This window comes from Equus caballus, chromosome 14, assembly GCF_041296265.1.
Source record: "Equus caballus isolate H_3958 breed thoroughbred chromosome 14, TB-T2T, whole genome shotgun sequence".
Classification (NCBI taxonomy): Eukaryota; Metazoa; Chordata; class Mammalia; order Perissodactyla; family Equidae; genus Equus; species Equus caballus.
The window spans coordinates 42,768,663-42,792,360 of NC_091697.1; the positions used below are offsets into that span (position 1 = coordinate 42,768,663).

The 23,698-nt window shown below is 50.1% G+C and overlaps 1 protein-coding gene across 1 annotated transcript; it reads right to left on the minus strand.

The window, feature by feature from the left end:
• Positions 1 to 137: 137 nt before the first annotated feature.
• GPX3 (glutathione peroxidase 3) lies at positions 138 to 8,397 on the minus strand. The gene is given in 5 exon segments (NM_001115158.1): positions 138 to 1,188; positions 1,617 to 1,716; positions 2,157 to 2,274; positions 3,323 to 3,476; positions 8,274 to 8,397. Coding segments are annotated over 5 exon segments (681 nt in total). The 5' UTR covers positions 8,361 to 8,397; the 3' UTR covers positions 138 to 966.
• Between the last annotated feature and the right edge of the window lie 15,301 nt (positions 8,398 to 23,698).

Genomic DNA, 23,698 nt, shown 5'->3' on the forward strand with positions numbered 1-23,698 from the left:
GCTGCCAAAGCAGGATGTGCGAACCCAACCGCTGTGCCACCACACCAGCCCCCCTTCATTTCTTTTCTTCTCTCCACTTCCCCACCTCCCCTCCAGCTGGGGCGGCCCCATTGAGGAAGCATCACAGGAGACTGAGCTGCTGCAGAAAGGCCTTTACTGGGCAGACAGGGGTGAGTCTAATGCCATGGGCCAGGGTGAGGGGAGAGGGCATGTCCCCCAAAGGAGCGGGGGTGGCGTCCCTGCCTGGGGGCTTCAGCCTGAATGCACTAAGGGCTGGCCCTTCAGACAGGCTCTGGGGAGGTCCGCCCACCAGGGCTTCGGGCCCCTCCATCATGGAGATGCCACCCCTGACATGGGGAATGTAGCCCTTGCTCTCACATCTGCCTTGGCTGCTCTCGGAGCACTATGGGGTGGGGTTGGGGCTCAGGAGGGCCCTTCAGGAAGGAGAGAGGCTGCACAATGGAGAGGAGGGAGGTTGGGCAGTGTGATAGACCCAGACACTTCTGGGCACTTCACTCGTAGTATTTAGAGGCAGTGGGAGATGTCCCAAGGCTGAGGTCCAGTTTAGAGCAGAACAATGAGTCGAGAGCTGGTTTTTCCTTTGGGCTCAGCTGAAAGTGAATTGTTATCATTGGAACAGAGAACTGGAGAGAAAGGGGAGTTATTCTCTAGCGCTCTCCACAGTACACAGCTGTGGGCACACAGATGGTACACATTCCTGGGAATTCACACAGGTAGACATGTGGCTGTAGACACATGTGCACACACCTGTAGGTGTGTGTGCCAACAGCCACACGCACAGCAGAACAGACACAGTTGTATGCACATGTTTGTGTCAGGCTGAGGCCTTGTGTAATAGTAAGGGGTTTATGGTGGGAGTGTGGTGTGCTTAGAGACATGGATTCCTTCCTGAAAGAGTCCCTCCCCAGCCCTTGCATGGTGGACATGGGGTGGGGCGGGCCTCAGTTACTTCCCCCTGGCCGCCAAGGCCGCCTCCCGCCTCATGTAGGCCAGTATGTCCATCTTGACGGTGTTGACCGTGGTCCGGTGGTACCAGCGCATGATGGGTTTGCCGTCTGGCCCCACCAGGAACTTCTCAAAGTTCCAGCGGATGTCATGGATCTTCATGGGTTCCCAGAAGAGGCGGTCAGGTGAGCCCAGGAGCTCCGAGGTGGGGGGACAGGCATTCTGCAGCAGGAATGAGAATAGCGTCAACCCTGCTTGGGGCCCCTCCTGCCCTCCCCCTCCCACCCGCGTCCTCCCCAGGCCTTCCTGGGGGTAGGAGAACGGCTTGGCCCTGAGAAAAGAGCACCAGTTGGGAGTTAGAAAACTGAGTCCCAGAACCAGCTTTGGCACATTGTGAGACCTTTGGCTTCTTCCGTCTGGGTCCCTGCCTGGGCCTCAGGTATAAAATGGGCTGATGAGATCCTTCGATCTGCAGAGCCCTCTGGTTGGAACAATAGTCGGATATTAAGAAATTCCCCAAGGGCCCAGGAGCAGGGGAGGGTGGCACAGGCCTTGTCTCCATGTGGGCTGGAGCCGGGAGCGGCTGCAGCCCTATCCAGAGCCAGCGTCACCAGGCACAGGGGCTCCTACAGAGGTGGCTGTGCACTTACCTTCAGGAATGTGTAGAACTTCTGCTCTTTCTCCCCGTTCACATCCCCTTTCTCAAAGAGTTGGAAATTGGGGACAAAGCCGCCACCTGGCCGGACATACCTACAAGGAATGTTATGTGGGTCCCAAGGAGAGGGGCACAGGGCTCAGAAATGAGAGGAAGGCACACAACAGGGAGGGGCATTGGGAATCTGGATTTTATCCCACAGTGGGAGCCAGTGACTACTGAATGGGCATAGGCGTGATGCAGGTCTGCAGTCATCTTTTTCCCATTTGCTGCCTTCTCAGTCACCCCTGCCCCCCAGCTACACTCCTCCGCCCCCATCGTGCACTCACAGCCAGCTATCCTTGTCCCTCTCCCTTTCCTGTCCCCTCCTCCACTCATTCCACTAATTGGGGGTCCTGGAAGGGGAGAGTAGTTCTTGGTGGCTGAGGAATGTCCATCCCGAGCCGGGGCCAGTGCAGGAGAAGCCGGAGCCTGGGCTGGGACACAGGGTGGCTGTGCCAGAGGAGGTTTCTCAGGACGCTGAGTGAGCACTCACTTGAGGGTGAGTGGGATCTCCGAGTTCTCTCCTGGTTCCTGTTTTCCGAATTGGTTGCTGGGGAAGCCCAGAATGACCAGACCAAATGGTGCAAACTCTTCCTGTAGTGCATTCAGTTCTGGGCCAGGGAGAGAGCAGAAACAGGGGTAGCCTGGCGAGGAGCCCTGTCACAGCCGTCCCACTCTACCTGCTCACCTGCTGTGCAGCTGAAATCACTGAGGCCCAGCAGGGGAGGCACCTGCCCAAGATCCCCCAGTGAGTGTGGCAATGGGGCGGGACGGGGCCCTCACAACCTTCCCATACTCTAGGGATTCAGGAATCCATGGAGGCCCTGGCCCAGCTCCCCAGTTCCCTCAGCACCTCGTGGCCTCTTGTGCAGTGCCTCCACCCAGCCCATCTCGCACAGACGCACTCTGCTCTATTCCAGGGGCCAGAGAGAGCCCTCACTGCCCAGTGGGCCATCCAGCATATTGTCATTCCACTTCCAGGAATTTGCCTGTAGTTGCCAGGTGGAACGTTCAGGGCCAGATTGCCCTCGGCTCCCCACAGTGCCCACCAGCGGACTGTGCTCAGTCCCAAAACATTTTCCTGTGGATACTGTCAGAGGCCTTTGACCTGCTTGTTCCCTCAGGCTCTTTACTCTGCCCCAGCTAGGGAGAAAGGAGTGAGGATACTAGCGATCACGAAACCTGAGTGAAAAGCTCAGTTCTGCCACTAACACACACTCTGGGGCCTCAGGCCCATTGCCTGCTTTCCAGATGAGAGCCAAGAGAAACACTAAGGCAGATGGGGCTGAGGGCAGATGAGAAATTCTCAGCAAGCTAAAGCTACCATTTCTTACTCCAATGAGAGGACAGGACACAAACACAACCAAGCACAAACCCAATCTCCTCCATCTTTCTGCTTTGAGGGCAGTTGAGGTGCCCAGGGATGAAGAAGGGCAACTGGGAATCTTCTAGAACATGTCCAAAGATGATCAGACCTCAGGCTTATATAATTATCTTCATAAACCCATGGAACACAGTAGAATTGGGATACAGGGCTTGGAATCTCATGATCATTGTCACCCGTTCCCCCTTGCACCAAAAAAGCTCTTGTGATTAAAATGTGCCCAACTGGCAGAAACAGCCCCAAATAAAGCAGGGGGCGGGGGAGTGGGCACTTACCAACGTACTGGCCTGTCAAGCCTCAGTAGCTGGCCACGTTGACAAAGAGGATGTATTTGCCTGCATACTGCTTAAAAGGGATGTACTCTTCCCCATCGATGGTAAGGGCTCCATACTCATAGATGGTGCCACTCACGCCAGCATGGCAGTCCGTCTGGAACAGAAGAAGATCAGCACAAGGGAGCCATTAGAGCTGGAAGGAAACTTGGACATCACCCTTTTCAAGATAATGAAAGATCTCAACAGGGAGAGGTGGAACTGACTTACCCAAGTGGTCTTGACTTGCCCGAGACCACTCTAAGAATTGGAACTGGACTAGAGAATGCTCCTAATTCCTTGTACAAGATAATGATGCTGAAAACACTTACTAAGCTGGTGAGCACCATGTGACCCTGGAGAATTACTTACTGTGATCATTACTTCTGCGTTACATGTCAATTTATAAACATTTACCAGGCTCCGAGGGGGACTACCCTGATGCTGGTGGTTGCATCATTGCATGGGCTGGTGGAGACTGGTTGGGTGGCTGTTGCCATAAGGCAGGCAAGTGATGACAAGGTCCTGAACTCGACCGTTGTGAAGGAAGACCTGAACCGAGAGGAGGCAGCAGCAGAGTGGAGAGTGGTGGTTCTGAAGTTCTCGATCTGGAGGGCTGGAAGCTGAGACTGTTGTCATAACACAGGGAAGGGGGATAGGAGCCCGGGCTGAGGAAAGGCCTCTGCGAGGACTGCATGCGATGGGAAGGGTAAAGCAACAGTGCCTGGCACACATTAGATGTTCTCTGTAAGGGAGCCGTGGCTTCGATGACTGTTATACCTTCCTCTTTGCCCTACTGCTGCTCCAGTCAACCTCCAGAACAAGTAGGGACGGCGTACAATGGACTGTAGGACAGGGGGCCAGGATTCCGTGTCCAGCTCTGCCGTGAACTCCCTGTGTGGTCTTGGACCAGCCCTTTCTCTTCTCAGGGCCTCAGTTTCTTCATTTATGAGCTCAGAACCTTGAACTGGATCAGCTGTTCTGAACCTTGATGGCTCAACAGTGTCACGTTCAGTGGGAGAGGAGGCAATGGGGCTCCTGCCAGCAAGCGGGATACTGCATTTGTCTCCACTCTACTCCTATCTCATTGCTACAGTTTTTGGCACAGACTACAAAAATCTGGGTCTACTCTTGAAAGGGTGCCATTGTATCAATCACACAATCAGCGGGCGGACCGGTTGTGAGGGGAGAGGAAAAAGCTGGCAACCATGGCATCAGGTGATTGCTGAGGTCCTTTCTGGCCCTGGCATCCTACCAGAGGTGGAAAGACAATAAACAAATCGAGTGCAAACGAATATTAAAGATCCGGAGACAGAGACAGGTGGTTAGGGTTAGAGAAGCAAGTTCATGCCCTCTCCTCCCATCAGTCCTGGAAGACTGGCTGTTGAGGTGAGGTACCTGGGCCCAAGTGGGTGAAAGGAGCCATCTGGGCTAGCACGGTGTGGCCCCAGGAGGGTGTAGAAAAATGGCCTCTGTCTTGAAGATACCACTGCAGGCCTGCTGAGCCAGGTGAAGCTAGGCTCCCTCCACCAAGCCAGTCCCTGACAGCTTCAAGCTCTCTTCTTGGCTTTGGGGCAAATTCCTTGCTTTACATGAGTCTAATATTCCATGCCTTGTGACTTTTGGTGGGTGCTGGAAGCAGGCCTGGGACCTAAGATCAACATTCCTCCAGCCCCTGGGCCTCCTCGGCCGCAGCTGTGGTCAGTTCCACGTCAAAATACCAACAACCAGGTCACGACAAACACACCCCAGCTGGCCACAGAGGTCTAGCAGCTGGAAGGTGAGGCCTCTCTGCCCGCCCCCCCCGCCGCCTCCACTCCAGCCTGATCCAAAAATGAACTCTGGGAAAGGGAGAGGGGAAAAGCCAGGAAATTGGCCTCATAATGGAAGCTTGTAAACAAGAGGAAGATCAGCTTCTGGGCACAGTTTCAGGGCTGGAGTAGGGCAAGAGGAATCTCTCATTAAGTTTTAGTTTTTGCTGGCTGTGTGGCCCTGGGCAAGTCACTTTCGCTCTCTGAGCCTCTGCCTGCTGACAGGCAGGGAGAATACCACTTGCCTGCCAAAATGGCTGTGAGAATCTATTGGCACATCAAACAGCCTTGAAAGCCTTTCGGAAAGAAATCCCCACATCGAGGGCTGGTGATTATTCTGCCTGCATCTAGGGAAATGGGCCCCAACGTTCCCCAGCTAGTATGAAGAAAATGAGGCAGACCGGGCAGGGTGTCTCCACGAGGAGGGACCAGTGACAAAGCCTCTACACTTTCTGCTGGGGCCAGTGAGGCCTGTGCTGTGGGTTCAGACGGATGGAGGTCAGAGGGTGGCTTCTGGTGGGGGAAGCCATAGCCTGCACTCACCACTGAGCACTGCAGCCCAGTCCTTACGTGAGCCCCCTTCCCTCTTCTGGGCCCGTGGAGTTCCAGAGCCCGGCACCTTACATAGTGAGGCCAGAGGAGGTGGGGCGGAGAGGCAGCGAGCGTGCCTCAGTCCTCCCACAGTTGGACAAGACAGGAGAGTTCTGACGGCTTGAGAGTTAGAGAGGGGCCTCAGCCAGGGCCCCATGGGCTTGGGCGGCTGGTCTGTGTCTTTCTCCTCTCCCATCTTACCATTCCCATCAGTGCGAGGGTGCGCAAGGAGAACCGGACTTGGGGCAGGAGACCTGAGTTCTGGGCCTGGCCCTGCCTCTGACTGTGTGACCACTCCTTTCCCTTCTGTGGGGTTCCAGCTCTTCCATTGTGAGATGGAATCGGATTCAGTGCTGTCTTAAGGGCCCTTCAGCTCTGACTGTCAGCCTGTGGTTCCATGATTCTCTCTGCCTGGTTTAGTCACCTAGAAACCAGCGGTTACTAGGATCCCGTGCACGTCAGCAGTTGTTACTCTCTCCCGCTTCTGCAAAATCCTTTCGTACAGCAAGGACAGGGAGCCTCAGCAGCTGTAAGCTGGACTGGAGAGGTGACACAGCAAGGAAAGGATTCCCTTTGTCCCCTAGCCCCTCCCTTGAATTGGGAGGAGGCAAACATCCCTCTGGGGCTGTCACCTTTTGTCCATCCCATTCTCCACATGCCCCCTACCCCATCCCTTGGCCCAGGAGTTGGAAGTAAGGTAAGTGGTTGAGTCCTAGAACCCAGGGCTATGACATCTCAACTCTCTAAGGACCTGGGAGGAGAGATGCACATGCCCAGACTGTCATTAGCCAACAAGTCCTAGCTGGTTGCATCTGATATGATTGCACCTCACCCTAAGGACTCTTCGAGACCAGACCCATCCTGTTCTCTCTGAATCTATCCATCCCACTTGAGTTCTACAGAGAACATACAGCTATGATGAGTTATTCATGGGGTCCATGTTCTTACCTCCAGCCTTTTTGAGGCAGTGCCTAATCTTGCTTTCTCTGGCTGTCCCCAAACTGGGGATATAGGACTGACTCTATGGTACTGGCCTGTCCATGGTCTACCCCCACCTCTACCCTGTATCCCAATCTTGAAACTCAGCCTCATCCCTACCCTGGAAAATGCCTTCCGAGTTGGAAATTATATACAAAGCTGGATGCAAAGGAGGAGACTTGGAGGAAGTGGCTTCATAGCCATTCAGTCTCTAGGCTGACTCCAAGGAGGGCAGACTGAATGGGATTTAGGCTGAAAACAGGATGGAAGATTGAAACAGACAGAAGGGATTCAGCACTTGGAATGGGTTTCCTGAGCAGTAGACAGGATTTTGGAAACAGAATCATTGAGTCAAAAGATCTTAGAATAAAGACCCAGAGGATTTTAGAAACACAAAAGCTCAAACCTTCTTCTTGAGCTTACACAAGCATGGTCTGTGTGTGTGCGTGCGTGTGTGTCATGTGTGTTGGGAGGCTGGAGCAGAAATCTCTCTTTGGGTCTATCCCTATGCCTGCCTTCTGCCTCCCCACTCTGGGAAAGAGGAGAGGTCTACGGGGCCCACCTTGGCATATAGGGTCCAAGGAGATAAGCATGCTGGGTCACCCCTCCTCCTGGCCTCAGCATCCCCACCCTAGCCAAGGGTCACACAGTCTGCTGAGGATAGACTGAGGCTCAGGAGAATTCTGCTTCTCCTTCTAAGCTGGCAGTCCCCAGTTTTCTCCAACTACCAGGTTTGCTCAAGCCAATATGGGCAGTGGGTAGGGGGTAGTGAGGCAGCCCCAGAACAGAAAACCCTTCAGAGAACAGCGTATACATGTTGCACCTTCTCAAGCATCCCCTCTGAAATCGTCAGCTTCATTATGTCCCTGCCCCTCCCCCACCGCCTGCAGATGGAGAAACTCAGGCCCAGAAAGGATTAGGGATCTAGTCAGGGTGCTGGGTGTTCTGCACTGCCAACCCAAAGCTCTTTCTCTCACAGACCTCTGCCTCTTCCACCAATGCCCTAGAATCCAAGGGAGCATTTCCACCTGCATCATTCTTGCGCTAGAAGAGGCCCCGCGGCAATTCTTCAAGACCGGGACCACTCTGCGCATTCTCCTTGCCTGCCAGTCTCCCTGGGAACCTCTGCAGCCAACCAGGCGCCAAATCTCTAGGCCTTTTTCCTCGCCCCCACGCGCTTCAGGCCCTACAGGAGGGGAGTAGCTCAGGGACAGACGTGGCATGGATGTAGCAAGGCGACCCTGAGGTAGCCACTGGGGGGAAAGCGTGAACTCAGGGAGAAGGACCTTCCTCCCCTGTTCATTCTGCCCACCCAGGGCAGCCAGGGCTCCCACAGATGCAACTGCTAAGAGACCGACGGTCCAGGGGCGGGGGTCCCGGCAGCAGAGAGGGAGGCAACCCGAGTTAAGGGCGTCCCCGCCCCTAGGTGTTGCCCTTCTGGAGGGGAGCCCGGGAAGAGGGGTGCCTCGCCATCGAGAGATGGACTCCTGGGGGCTATGTTCATTCCCCCGGCCCCCACCCGGAGGCTCACTCACCTTCGACTTCTCCTGTCCCCGGCTCGGCGGCACGAAGCCGGCCAGGAGCAGGGAGAGAAGGCAGGATGCCCGGAACAGCCGGGCCATGGTGGGCTGGGGGCGCGTCTCGGGCTCGCCCGACAAGCTGTCGGATCCGAACCACTGTCCGTCTGAGGTGTGCGACGCTCTCAGCCACCTTTCGAGCCCTCAGCGATGACCAATCCGCGGCTGGGCGGAGTCCTTGTAGCCAATCGCAGGGCGGCTGACATTTCAGGGGCGGGCACGACTTACCCTCCGCTTCTCCCCCTCCCCAGGCTCCGGGCGACAGTGACATAAGCAAGTCTCTGGGCCGAGGGATGGGAGCCAGGTCCTTGTGAACCCTCAAAGCGGCCCCCTCATCTTTGGGCTCGAAAGTGCGGGCAGAGGCAGGCGCAATGTCCTCCAGCACAGCAGGGAAAGGGCGTTAAGCAGCCCCGAAGAACTGCCTACGTCCCGGGGAGCATTTCTTACCCCTAGGCTTGCTTGCTTTACTTATTTTTATGATTGTGTTTATTTACTTTATTTATTTTTATTAAAGTATAATTGACATACAATATCATATTAGTTTCAGGGCTAATATAGTGATTCGAAGTTTATATACATTATGAAATGATCACCAGGATAAGTCTAGTTACCATCCGTCACCAAGCAAAGATATTACAATATTATTGACTATATTCTTTCTATGCTGTAGCTTACATCCCCGGAACTTAGTTTTTAACGAGAAGTTTGTCCCTCTTAGTCCCCCTCATCTATTTTGCCATCCTCCAACCCCTCCCCCTTCTGGCAACCACCAGTTTGTTTTCTGTATCTGTGAGTCTGTTTATGTTTTATTTACTCGTTTGTTTTGTTTTTTTACATTCCACATATAAGGGAAGTTGTATGGTAATTGTCTTTCTCTGTCTGACTTATTTCACTTAGCATAATACCCTCTAGGTCCATCCATGTTGTCGCAAATGACAAAATTTCGTTCTCTTTAAATAGTAGAATAATATTCCATTGTATATATATGTATATCACATCTTCTTTATTCATTCGTCTATCAGTGGACACTTAGGTTGCTTCCAGATCTTGGCTGTGTAAATAATGCTGCAATGAATACAGAGGTGTATCTGTCTTTTTGAATTAGTGTTTATGTTTTCCCCAGGATAAATACCCAGAAGTGGAATTGCTGGATCATTTGGTGGTTCTGATTTTAATCTTTTGACGACTCTCCATACTGTTTTCCATAGTGGTTGCATCAATTTACGTTCCTCCTGGTGTTCCTTCTTCCCTCCTGCCTCCATTCTGGTTGAAGGGATGTTGAGTATTTAAAATGCTAGCAAGATCTGAAGTTAGACTTCCAGGAACGTTGACTCAATATAGGTTTAGGGCTTAAGAAGCAAAGGGTGGGTATCCTAGGATTTTGAAGGCAGCCCCTTCCTGGGAAGAACATTGGGATACTTCAGCTGTTTTGGGAATAGAAAATGCATTTGCTCCCTGTGTAGTGTTGAGCATGTTCCTTTCCCTTTCTGGGCCTCAGTTTCCCCAAATGTGTAATAATGGGATTGGTTGATGATGTCTAAGGCCTTTCTGGTTCTGGCTACGTGATTTGCCTCTAAAGTAAGTGACAGACCTAGACTAGGAGTCCCTTGAGAATAGGGACCCTAATCACCACCTGGCATAGGGCCTAGAACACAAGTGCTTAATATTTACCACATTAATCAATCCATGAATTCGTTTCTCTGCTTGGAGATACTTACGATCAGATCAGCTAGCTCTAGTCTGGGCTGTCTAGGCATGATCCTGTCCACAGATGGGGGAATGTGTTGGGATCAGTGTTTCCCAAATCTGTCTGACTACCAGAGGCCCCTAGGAAGCTTTCAATGCAGATTCCCAGGCCCCACTTCAGAATCACTGCATTAGAATCCTTAGAGAGGAGGCTGAGAATCTGCCTTCAGCCACCTTCCAAAGGCGCTTCTGAGGCAGCTGGTGTGGCCACAATCTTGGTGGTGGAAGTCGCAGGAATAGGTGCCCTCTGGAAGTCTCCTCTGGTGAAGAAGAGCCTTGAGGTGCTATGTCTTTCCTATAATTTGAGATGTTATTGTCCCCGTGGGAATCTGAAAAGCCTGTCTCAAGTTCCACACTCTCTGTGAAGCCTTCCTTACCTCAAAGCCCAGGCTGTTAGAGTGAAGGGAACCTTGAAGGCCAGGAAGTCTTTAAATGAATTAAAGCTCAGAAGCATGTCACCAGTGGCTGACACACAGTATGTGCCCAATAAATGTCATTTATTCAACCAGCTCATTTCACTGAAGCCTGGAGATAGAGAACAATTTACCCAAGTTCTCATGACAGATCGGTGGCAGAGAGGGACCCAGAATCCAAGTCTCTAGATTGTGGTCTCAGGCCCACTTCGCTTTGTTCTGCTGTCTTTTGAAGATCGTATTTACCCAAAGATACAAACATTTGCATACCTATTAGTTTGTCAGAAATCCATTGTTCATTAGCATCCATAGGCATCCAGTCACCCTCAAAATACTAACACTATGAGAGATGTCAAAGAGTTTTCTGGAAGTTCCAGTCCCTGCCCATAAGCTGTATCCAACAGAGCCAGGACTAGGATGAGGCGAGTGGGCCCATCGGGCGGTGCAAGTGCAGAGCTGGCACCTGAGTCAGTGCCTCCTTAAATTTTGCACCCTATGTGCCTGACCTGCCCCACCCTAGCCCCAGCCCCAGTGTTCAGTTTCTTTGAGGGAGACAAGAAGGAGTCAGAGGCCTGAGGCTTGCTCTGGGGCCACAGACAAATTACTTTCCTTCTCTGGGCCTCAGCTGGTCCATCTGTTAAACAAGGGCCTCAACAATCTCTCGGTGGTGGTCTCTGTGTCTCTACAGTTCCAAAGGGTTTAAGGAAGGTCTATGTGGCACCAAACTCAGGAGCACTGATTTCCTGGACAGTGGGGTGGGAGGAGGGGGAGCATGGCCGGGCATGCACGAGGGCCTTCGTGCTACGGACTACTTTCAAAGGAGCCCCGAGACTTGGTAAAAGACCATAGAGACGAGAATGAAAACAGTACTTCCCAGGCTTCCCACCATCAGCCTTTTCAGTACATTTGGTTGATTTGTTCCCAGGAATCCTATGTTTTGAAAGATTCTCTCAGGTTGTTTTCTCTTGCCTTCAGGTCAAAGTCCAAATTCCTTAACGCTTCGGACAATGTCCTCAAAAATCTAGCCACTTCTTCATCTTTTGCCATGCTCCTCCCCTTCTCTCTACCCGAGCTGTACTGGACTTCTTTTCAGTTCCTTCAACAGGCCATTCTCTCTCCCCTCCAGGTTTTGTCTATGCTGTTCTCTCTGCCTGGAACCTTCCACATTCTCTCTCTTCAACTGGTTCTCTCCTACCATTTTTCAAGTCTCAACTTGAATGCTACTTCTTAAGGAAAGAGTTCAGGTCCTCTTGCTTTATTATAGTCCCTAGAGCATTTGACACTTTCTACATCAGCCCTTTGTTGTACTTTATTGTCATTTCTTTTTTGTCTATTTTCTACACTAAACCATAAGGTCTGCAAAGGTTTTATTCCCAGCACTTTGCACAGGGCTTACTGCATAGTAGATGTTCAATAAATATCTATTAAATAAATGAATGTCAATAAAACACTATTTGGCATTTAGAATAAGCAGAGCTTCAGGTCAGCATGTGCTAACAAGTTTGAGCCCACAAAACTGGTCTGAGTCCAGTTGCTAGCAAGAGTCGAGAGGTATGAGTTATGCTGAGTGAGCTAGTCAGAGAAGAATAGATGATTTGCACTGGGTTTCGGGAAGGCAAGGGTGGAGACAGACGCTGTAGAGGAATCATAAGCTAACTTTGCCCCCAGCCTGAGAAGGTGCTCCACTGCATCCCAGACAAGGGGGCACCCAGTAGGTCTTCATTCTCTGTTTTTGAGACATACACAGGGAGCTCACTACCTACCTGCTTGATGGATGAATGGGGACTGCAGATGATTTAAAAGAAGGTTTAAAAAAAAGTGCTGGGCTGGCCCGGTGACACGGCGGTTAAGTGCGCATGTTCCGCTTCGGCGGCCCAGGGTTCGCCAGTTCAGATCTGGGGTACGGACATGGCACTGCTTGACGTGCCATGCTGTGCCAGGTGTCCTACATATGAAGTAGAGGACGATGGGCACGGATGTTAGCTCAGGGCCAGGCTTCCTCAGCAAAAAGAGGAGGACTGGCAGTAGTTAGCTCTGGGCTAATCTTCCTCAAAAAAAAAAAAGTGCTGATGCTGTGTGTCTTTGAGAAAGATAGGAGATGAGTTAATAAACAAGCAGGGCTATTAAAAGCCAAAACAATAGAAAGCAGCCCTATAATTGCTGAGTAAGCACTGGACTCAGTGGTGGAGTCAGCCAGCCCAACAGATGGGTCCAGATAGAGAAGGAGAAGGGAGACCCAGCCTCCATCTGAAACTTTCAAACAGTGGCCCTGTTTTGTAATCAAGAAGGGATTGCAGAACCCGGGTGGGGCCCTGGAGCTGCTGGTTTCCTGAATAATTGGCAGATCTACTTTCAGAGCCAGCTGGGAGACAGGAAGTCCATCTAGAGGAAAGGTGGTTAGATCCTTTGCTGTTGAAACTAGCGCTTCCCAAACTCTGGGCCTCAGTTTCCTCGTCTACAGAACAAGGAGTTAGACAAGTTGATCTCAAGGGCCAAGTTTTCGCATAAGAAGAGTAACAGCCAGCATTCTCCTAAAACCTATGGGTACCAGGTGCTGCCTTAGATTTATTAACTTTTTGAAATATCCCTGCGACCTCATAAAGTAGCTAATGTTATTATCACCATTTTACGGATGAGGAAACTAATACAAAGAGAGGTTAAGTAACTTTGCTAAAGGTCATACAGTTGGTAGGCGACAGAACCAGGTGTCTGATCCAGATGTCCCATCTCCAGAAACCTTGCTGTTAACCTCGCAGCCTGTGCTGTCCAACATGGCAGCCACCAGCTGGGTGTGGCTAGTGAGCCCTTGGAATGTGGCTAGTCCAAATTGAGCTGTGCTATGGGTGTAAAATACACACTGGTTTTCGAAGACTTAGTATGAAAAAAGAATGTGAAAATATCTCAATAAATTCTTATATCATTATATGTTGAAATATCCATATTTTTGTACATTTGTTTAAAGAACATATATTCTTGAAATTAATCTCACTTGTTTCTTTTTACTTTTTAAAATGCCAGTGCTAGAAAGTTTAAAATTACGTATGCAATGGACATTATATTTCTATTGGACGGCCCTGAATAAAGCTATGTATTTATAAGAAATTGGTATAGGATTTTGGTTGTCTCTGTGAAATCTAGGCTTATCTGCTGTCTGAGGTCCCCAAGACCACGTCCAGGTGCAGTGGTTTGCTAGGAGGACTCAGAACTCAGCACACAATCATATTCACTCTATGATTTCTTATAGCGAAAGGTTACACAGCAAATCAGCAAAGGGAAAAGGTGCATGGAAAGAAGACTGGAGGAAACCGGGCACAAGCTTCCAACAGTCCTCTCCCAGTTGAGTCACACAGGATGTGCTTAATTCCTCTAGCCACAAACTGTGACAACACATGCAAAATGTTGTCTACCAGGGAGGCTCATTAGAGACTCAGTGCTCAGGGCTTTTACTGGGGGCTAGCCATGTAGGCATCCTCTGCCTAGCATGTACCCAAATTCCAGACTCCCAGAGAGAAAGCAATTGTTCAGCACAAACCACATTGTTTGTGCAAACAATTTAGGCACAGTAAGCCACTCTTATCAGTTCTAGGAATGGTAGAAATCCTCCAGAAACCGAAGTTCCTGGATGCCAACCAAAGGCCAACCGTGCAAACAGATCTTTCTATGGATAGCAATCTCTGGCCTGCTATTCTAACTCTTTTCTGTAGACCTCCCAATGAAACTTCAATAGGACCTGGCCCAGAAAACTCTAGATTTGCTGAGTTTACCTGAAATGGAGGTAATGACTCTCACTCCCTCCAAAGCCCACTTAGTTGGAGAGAGAGTTATCAAAAGAGGAAGAGTCCCTGGAAACTATCTCATTCAGCCCTCTCATTGGAGAGCTAATGTTCAGAGAGGCTGAGTGATCTGTTTAGGGTCCCACAGCAAATACAGGCATCTATGAGAGTCACGCCTAGTCTGGATACAGTTCTAAGCTTTAAGTCAAAATGTCCCTTCCATTCTTTTGGATGTCCTTATATGTTGCTAGAACCCAAAATGTGTACCCTTTTTCCCATTTCTTAGTAGCAGGGAGCCTTACCTATGTCTCTGCCAGCCTCACTCCACCTACCCTCCATCCTCCCTAGGTTATTGTTAGCTGGGAGACTACAGTGCTGGCGTAGCAACAACCACTTTCATAAACAGTCAATAAACAGTGAACAGCCCACATCCTACTTCCTGTGGGTTAACTCACAGTGCACAAAACCAGTGAGGTCTAGAGGGAACTAATGAACTCTAGAGGAGGACAACCGGATGGGGTGGGTAGCTTATCACCCCTCCTGCCTGTCTTCTCCCAACGGGACCACAGCTAACAAATGGCCAGGGCAGGTCCGCATCCTTCTGACCCCTTCCCCAGCTCAGAAGGTTCATGTCAAGGGGACTTGTGAGGTATCCTTGATAAAGTTTTTGGCCTGAGAGTCTGGAGTCCTGATTCTATCTCAGGATGTGCTATAGACCAGACCCTTCTCTCTGAGCCATGTCTTCCTCAATGTCTTTTCCTCATATTCTGAGCTCTTAAGCTCACTAAGCCACGTGTTTAATAAGCGTTGTAGGAAGCAACAGGTGTTTACGAAGCACTTAGCTATGTGCTATGCACTGTGCCAGCTCCTGAGGATTCAGTGATGACAAGACGTGACTCCTGCCCTCAAGGAGCTCACAGTCTGGGGAGGCAACAACAGGAAACCAGCTGTGAAGGGTGATGGATGCTCTCAGAGGGAGATATGGCAGCACAGAGGGGGTCACTTCAGCAGGATCAATGGCAGCAGGGCCGTCTTGCAGGTAGAAGTAACCAGTAAGCTTGGAGGAGTTAGCTGGGTGGGAGACACGAAGGAGGTAGGGAGAAAGGGAAAGAGTGTCTGGACCTGAAGGGAACGCTGGATCGACGGCTGATTGGCCCCTTCCAGCCTTGACACTCCCTCTTCTTCATGGCTGAAACGGGGAATTCAAGGTGAGAAGTGACAAGAGGTCAGGCTGGAGAGGTGAACAAGGGCAGATGGAGACAGGCTTTAATGACTTTGGATTTTATCCTGAGGATGGTAGACAAAGGGAGCCTCCTCCCATCACTTTGTTTTGTTATTCTTTTATTATTTTTCACAATTTTAAGTGATTTCATTCATTTATTTATCTACCATTTATGATCTATCCCATTCTCCTCACAATTAGAAGGTAAGAAACATGAGGTCGGAGACCATGTCTGTTTCATTCTCGGCTGTAACTTCAGCCCCTAGCAGAGTACCAGGCACACAGAGGGTATTCAATAAATAATTGTTTAAGAATGAGTGAATGAATGAATGAGCAAAAGGGGGGGCATAGATTTGGGAGTGCCCCTTACACCTTGTCCTTTACCTTTCTTCAGAGACAAACCTCCTGCTCCCCACCCTCAGAAAATTTCCTCTCTTCCTTTCAGGTAGTAAAGTGCAGGTGAGGGTGGAAACGGGCTGGGGGGAAGGATCTGGGAGAGACCCTAAGCTGAAAGGCTGACCAGCTCTGGACATCAGCTCCTTTTTCTTACGGGGTCTGTAGTCCATGGGAATCACCTGGCCCTCACCCTGAACTCCAAAATATTTTAGGGCATCTGGGTCAGACTCCGTCCTTGTCCTGTGTTTCAGGCTTTGGTCTCTCACCCTCACGGGGACGATCAGCCCAGAAGGGTCCTTAGAGATGATCTAATTCCTTGATCCTCGAAGTGTGTCCCTTGGACTCCACTGACAGACCTTCCCACTGCCGCCCGCCCTACGCCGTGATTCTCATCTTTGCCATCTAGTGTTAGAGGGCATTTGGGTTCCAGTTCTAGCTTCACTATATTTTAATTAGCTATTGACCTTGGGTAAGCAATTCTTCTCTCTAGGCCTTAGTTTCCTCATCTGCAATAAGACAATAATAATCTTACTTCGTAGGATTACTGTGAGGATTAAATGAGAAAGTCCCTCACACTCATCTAGTAATAACTAACAGTATGTTGCATGCTTAGTATGTGCCAGGAACTGTGCCAAACACTCTACGTGCATTATCATATTTGATTCCCACCACACTGTTATACAGATGAGGAAACTGAGGCACAGAGAGGTTAAGCGAATGGTCTAAGCCACAGAACGGGTGATTGGTGGAACAGGGGCTGGAACCCAGGTCTCAATCCAGGACCCTCACGAGCATGACCACCTTGCTGTGTTGCCATTTGTAGAGCATTTTACAGAGTATACAACCTCCGTCCACATCCATTACCGAAACCGGTCCCCAAGGATCAGCTCTGTGGGGTAGGCATTATTGTCCTCACACTTCAAATGATAATTCTGAGGATCAGAGAGAGGATTTGCCCGAGGTCACAGCTTCTGCGTGGCCGAGCCGGGTGATGGGAATGGGCTCTCTGATGCCCCATCAGTGACGTTCCACCATCACACCACGCATTAACAAGCTAATCCACGTGAAATAGCTTTGAACCATAATCCATACGAGAAGAAGAAATGCTTTTTCATCTTTTCCTCCTCCTCTTCTTTATCACAATGGCTCCTATTTTGAAGCCCTTTCCAAACAGTCGCTACGGGAGGCATTCTTTCACTGGCCCAATCTATTTCTCGTAAACCCACTCTTGCACACCCTCCCTTTTGATCTTGGTGTGGTGGGAGCAGCCCTGAGCTGGGAATAGAATACCTGGTCCTTGTCGCTCAGCCCTTAACCCCTTACTGGGCTATTGTCTTCTTGCCTGTAGAAGGAGGGGGAGGAGTGTGGACTCGATGACCTATAACCTCTTCTGACTTAAGTCCATCTGTGTTCCAGCTAATTCTAACTGTCCTCTGCACGCGCAAGGGCTGAAGAATCCCTGGGGAGAGAGAATCTTTGTGTGCGCCTGGTTTATTGTACCCTCCCAGGTGGCACGTTTCTCCAAGGAGGTTTACAGTCCTTCGTGTTGAAGCGCATTCCTAGAACCGCACTCTGGCCTTCCCCTGCTCCTGGCTTGGCAAGGCCCTTTGAATAGATTCCTGAACCTGGCCATCTATTGGACTGGGGAGGAGTACAATTGTCAATTTGACACTCAGTGGTTTTTTTTTTTTTGAGGAAGATTAGCCCTGAGCTAACATCTGTTGCCAATCTTTTTTTTTTTTTTAACTTTGTTTCTCCTCAAAGCCCCCCAGTACATAGCTGTATATCCTACTTGTGGGTCCCTCTAGTTCTGCTATGCAGGACGCCGCCTCAGCATGGCCTGATGAGCGGTGCCATGTCCGCATCCAGGATCTGAACCGGCAAGACCCTGGGCCGCCAAAGCAGAATGAGTGAACTTAGCCACTCAGCTGCCGGGCCGGCCCCTCCTGTCTCTTATATTACACTGTTATACTACTTACTGATAAATTCATATCAACTATAAACTTTGTTTTTGAGAGATAGAAGTTCTTTTTCAGGTGGCCCCCTTCCTAGCTTCTCCCCGTTTTCCATTTGTTCACCATCCTCCTGTCCAAGTCAAGGCCCTGGTTGAAGTGTGGGCAAGGCAGGCCCACAAGCTTCACCCCAGGCCCTAAGCCCTCCTTCCCTGCCTCTTCCGAAAACAGCTGCTGCTTCTCCCCTGACTCTGGGCGGCAGGACCATCTCCGTGAAGTTCAACTATGTCATCAGGCCTGGTGTGTGGCAAAAGGTTCCTGGAGAAGGGCTTCCCCTCCCCCAAATGCCCAAGAAATGCAGGGAGCTTATCACTGGGTTTGAGGTGATCTTCCCCAAAAGGATTCCCGAGACATCAAGAACCATACTTGAGGGGCCGGCCCAGTGGCGCAGCAGTTAAGTGTGCATGTTCTGCCTCAGCGGCCTGGCGTTCGCCGATTCGGATCCTGGGTGAGGACATGGCACCGCTTGGCAAGCCATGTTGTGGTAGGCATCCCACATATAAAGTAGAGGCAGATGGGCACGGATGTTAGCTCAGGGCCAGTCTTCCTCAGTAAAAAGAGGAGGATTGGCAGCAGATGTTAGCTCAGGGCTAATCTTCCTCAAAAAAATAAATAAATATACAAAAAATGAATTTTAAAATTGATGGGTAGAATGAAACCCAGGTCAGAAAACCTGCATGTCAGTGTGTAGCTCCATGGCTATGACCCTTGGGCGAATCACTTTGGCTCCATAGCCTCAGTTTCCACATCTGTAAAATAGTTACCATGGTAGTTCCTATGTCACGGGGCTTTGAAATCATAGAATTCAGTGCAAGTAACAGTCACTTAAACACTGAGCATCAGGGCCGGCCCCATGGCGCCGCAGTTAAGTGAGCACGTTCTGCTTTGGTGGCCCAGGGTTCGCCAGTTCAGATCCTGGATGCGGACATGGCACCGCTTGGCAAGCCATGCTGTGGTAGGCATCCCACATGGGAAGTAGAGGAAGATGGTCACCGATGTTAGCTCAGGGTCAGCCTTCCTCAGCAAAAACAGGAGGATTGGCAGCAAATGTTAGCTCAGGGCTAATCTTCCTCAAAAATAAAGGGGGCATTTTGTACGGACTGAGATGATTCACAGGGTTATTTTGATTCAAGTACATTAGCCATGGGGCGGGTGCCTGAACCGAGCTGTCCTGAGGGCGCGGAGCCTGAGCTCTGACCCTCAGCACCCCACCATCCCACTGCCCCCTCAAGCCCTTCTCTGCCCCACACATCCCCACCTGTGATTCTACAGCTCAGGACAGCTCTGTGATCTCAGAGAGGTCCTTGTGGTCTCTCCCGTCCCCGTCCCCCCCCCCCCCCCCGCCCTTCCTACACCACGAGAAGTTGGATTCAATGAGCTCTGAGGGTTCCATTTGGCTTTGAAAGTCTGATTAGTTTTCCAGTGTCTCTCTGGGACAGTCAAGAACCTTGTTTACAAGATTCTGATCTCATCTTATCCAGAGGTCAGCAAAGAGGAGGAATGTGAGGTTTCAGGACTTTAGAATACCCATAGGGAAGATCCAGCTCTGCCCGCAGGCACACCCTGCTCTGCCTCTCCATTTACATAGAATAGCTAAGATTAACCGAGTGCTGACTATGGGCTAGGCTCTCTTCTAAATGCTTTAAGCAAACTAATTTATTTAATCCTCATCTAATCCTTTAAACTACATCTGATATAAATTCCATTTTAAAATTGAGGAAACGGGGGCATAGAGAGGGTAATGACCCAAGCTAGTAAGTGGTGGAGGTGGGGGCTCCATCTCAGACAATCTGGCTCCAGGGTCTGCACTCTTCACTTCTATCCCACAGTGCGCTGAAGCCCAGAGAGCGAACAGGACTCGCCCAAAGTCGCATAGCAATTTACGCAACGATCTCTGATCATTAAGACCCTGGAAGAGTCAGATTGAGGGCAAAAATAAGCCAAGGTTAAAATATCTTGGCCTCTCCCATTCTACATTACCTACTTCACTCCCCAGATCCTGTGGACTATTTATAAAAGGCAGGAGGCCTAGGTGTGGCCTTGTGGGCAAGGACCAAGGCTGGTCTGGCAGGACTAGCTCCACAGTGGTCAGTCCTCCTCAGACCTAAGCCAGGCTGCCCGCCCCCCCCCCCCCCCCCCCCCCCCCCCCCCCCCCCCCAGGCAGGAGAGCGCCGCCGGGAAGTACCCAGGGTAGAGGTGGGGGCAGGAGAATAGAAATGGAAAAGGGCCAGGATTAGGGAGAAGGGATGGGATGGAGGGGAAAAGGCAAAGATGAATGTGTTTCAAATACCCACTGTGTGTGCCAAACACAGGGCTAGGCACCCTCCCACACACCCTGCGAGGGGGGCCCCATTATTACCCCCAGATTACAAGGGAGGAAACTGGGACTCAGAGGGATGAATTATCTGCCCAAACTTATCAGGTGTGTCTACTATGAAAATGTGTCCTTTTCCATTACAGGAAAAAGGAAAGGAGTGACAGGAGAAAGGAAAGAGGAGGAGAGCCCCAGTGGGAAGAAGGCAGAAGGAAGGGAGAAGGAAGGGAGGGGTGGGGGCCTTGGGGTTCTGCCCAGCAAGGGCAATAGGCCCAGAGTTGTCCTTGCATCCCAGAAGACTCACTGGGGGAATGTTTATGGGAAACCTCAACATTCAGAAGGAGCATGACCTCCCAGCCTGTCTGCTCCTGCCCCGTGACTGCTCTGGCTATAAACAGCATGTTTACTAAACCTGGGACACTGGTTCCTCTGCCACTTAGCTCTATCTCCTGGGATGGGTGGGCTTGGAGAGCAGGGGGTGTCGGGCCAAGAGTTTCCACACTAGGAGGAGTGGCTGCTGGGAACGCAATGATCCTTAAAGAGCTGGCATAAAAGAGGCCAGAGACAGCACACATCCTGTGTGCATCCACCCCTTGCAGACTTGCTGAGGCTGCACAGAGGGTTAATGGGCCCTAAAAGCTCTGGACCCGATGTTTGCCACTTTAAAGGAATTAAAGCTTGACTCATCTCATTTTTCCAAATGACCTCCATCATTAGAGCACTGTGGAGAAATCAAATGAAATCATGGCTATAAAGGGGCTTAGCAACTGAACGCCCCTGAGCACCTGAGAAGGTGTTCCCCAGTCCAGTCCCTCCCAACTCCCAATCCCTATACCCCCTGTTCAGTCCCTTAGCACAGACTCACAGAGAGAGACACACACATACTCACCCACCACAGGCTTACCCCCCAGATGAGTCTCAGCTGTGAAATAAGAGTACTGACCTACGAGTTTGTTGGAAGGATTAAATGAGACACTTTCTGTGAAGTTTAGCACCCGTGCCTGGCACCTCTCTGTGCTCAATCAGTGGTAGCTACATCAATTCCGGATGTCCTTTGAGAAATCCCATACAAGGCCTCCCACAACAAGGCTCTTACAAGTGACCCGGAATGGGAATATTTTTGAATGGGGGACTAGAGATGAAGCAGGTATTTGCTGGCGCTGGAATGGGAGGAAGTGGATTTCAGAGGCAGCTTGAAGGACTGGAATGAGAACACCAAGAACACTGGGGAATTTCTGGGAAAGGGAGGGCATGTCCAAGGAGGAAAACGCTTAGGATATTTACAACTCAAAAAAGAACAGAACAAACACTGGCTTATTCCAAGGCAAGCGGCGGGACGTGGTGACCTTTCAAGGACACAGGAGCTTGTGGCTGTAATGGAAAGGTGTTGAAAACAAGCCGAGTTCACAGGGCTCATCCTGCTGGCCGCCTCTCCTCTGCAGGATTGGTGAGCGTGGTGGATCCTCCTTCCACCTTGAACTTCCAGAAGCTTCTCCCAGTGTTCCCAATAATATTGCCCCAGCCAGATCTTGAAATACGTCCTTGTCTCTTCCATTCTGTCTTCTCATTGAATCTCTATATATATTTTTTAATAATTTGAGAGTTTTTCTTCACATAAGTAATATTTGATTACACTCTTTTTGTAAAATTAAAACTTGGCAACTAAGGTTAAAATCCCATTTCCCCCTTCTGCTCTCCATGTTTGTCACAACGCCTCTCCTCTAGCATAATCAGCAGTGTGTTTATCCTTCCAGAATTCTCTCTGTGCATACACACACACACACACACACACACACACACACACATTTAAAATATGTATGTGACAGCATTTTTTGTTGGACTTTTCTTCTCCTTTTTTTCATAAGTAATATTACACATTGTTATTGTGCTACAACTTGCTTTTCTTACCCACTATTTTTGGAGATCTGTCCATGTCAGTGCTTTTAATCTATGTAATTTTTAACCCCTGCACAATGTGAACTGTTTATGGTTTATTTACTTGCTCTTTCCCTCACCCAGCCTTTGACGGCTACATGCAATGCTGCTGTGAACATCCTTTGTACACCTTCTTGCGTGTGTGTGATTTTATTTCTCTATGACAGAAATCTGGCAGTGGAATGATAGGTTATCAGGGTGTGAACATCCCCTGCTGAATTTTAAGTATAGATTCTCCCTGGCCAGCTCCTGGGGGCATTTCTTCTGATTTTCAGGTACCACATCTAAATCATCTGTTTCCGGCTTTTCACTCCCCAGTGAACATCTCCCCCCAGAGGTCCCTCAGGGTCTTCAGTCTCATGTAAGAGAAGTGACCCCATCTCTTCCCTCCCCGCACCCCTTCTCCTAGTGTACACACTCACGTTCTCCCAGTTGCCAGAGAGGGAAAACTTCATCCTAATTCTCTCCTCTCTCTCTCCAGCATCTAAGGAGATGCCAAATCTTGTGGATCTTATCTTGGTAATGTCTTTCGGTTCTCATTCCTTCTCTGGTTATCTTTGGCCAGGATTATTCTGATAATCCCCCAGCTGGTGTCCTCCTTCCCTTATGCAATGCACTAGGTTAATCTTCATAAAGCACAGGTGATGTCATTCTCTTTGGTTGGTTCCTCCTGAATACAAAATACAGTAGGATCTCCTTGGCTTGCTATTCACAGACTTCTCCAATCTGCCTGAGTTTTCCCCCTCTAGTTTTTATCTCTTCAGATTCCGCCTGTTTTACGCTCCAGGCATGCTGATCCCCTTGCATTCCCAAATGTGCCCGGAGTTTGCCTCCAAGATCTTGTTTCTGTGTTTCCTCTCCTAGAGGTCTCTCTCCGAGCTCTGCCTGCTGGTCTACCATCCCTCAATAGTCCTGCCAATGGACATTAAGGATGTGGGATCCGGTATTCTGCCACAAGCAGCCAGTTTAACCTCTCTGAGACCATCGATTTTCTTCTCTGTACAAAGGACATAATGCCTTCCAGGTCTATGAGGAAGATTTAATGAAATTATGCACATAAAGCACTGAGGACAGTGCCTCTTACAGAGTAAATGCTAAATAAAGCTTAGCTCTGATTGGTATCACGCCTCTTTGATAAAGCCGGGCCCAGCGTCACTGCCAAAGTGACTCTCCTGCCTTCTCCGGCTCTTTCAATTCTGGCGGGCATTTAGTCATTCAATTATTTCTATATGTCTGTCCTCACACCTGATAATGACCCCCTGAGGGGTAGGGATCCTCTTATTTATTTCTGCACAGTGTCCCAGCACAGTGCCTAGAACTGGATTGAACCTTGGCAGAATGTCGTACTGCTGTCAACTTTGGAAGAGCAGCAAAATGAAGTGAGCCAGCTGCACGGAAGCAGACAACAGCTCTGAATTCCCCCTTGGCACTCACTGGTTGCTGAGAATCTGTACGCGTCACTTCTTCTCCCCATAGCCACTTTCCTTATCCATGAAATGGGGAAAATACTAATATCCGTCTCAAGGTTGGGGTGAGCTTAGGAACGCCAGAGAACTTTCTAGTTGTTATTTG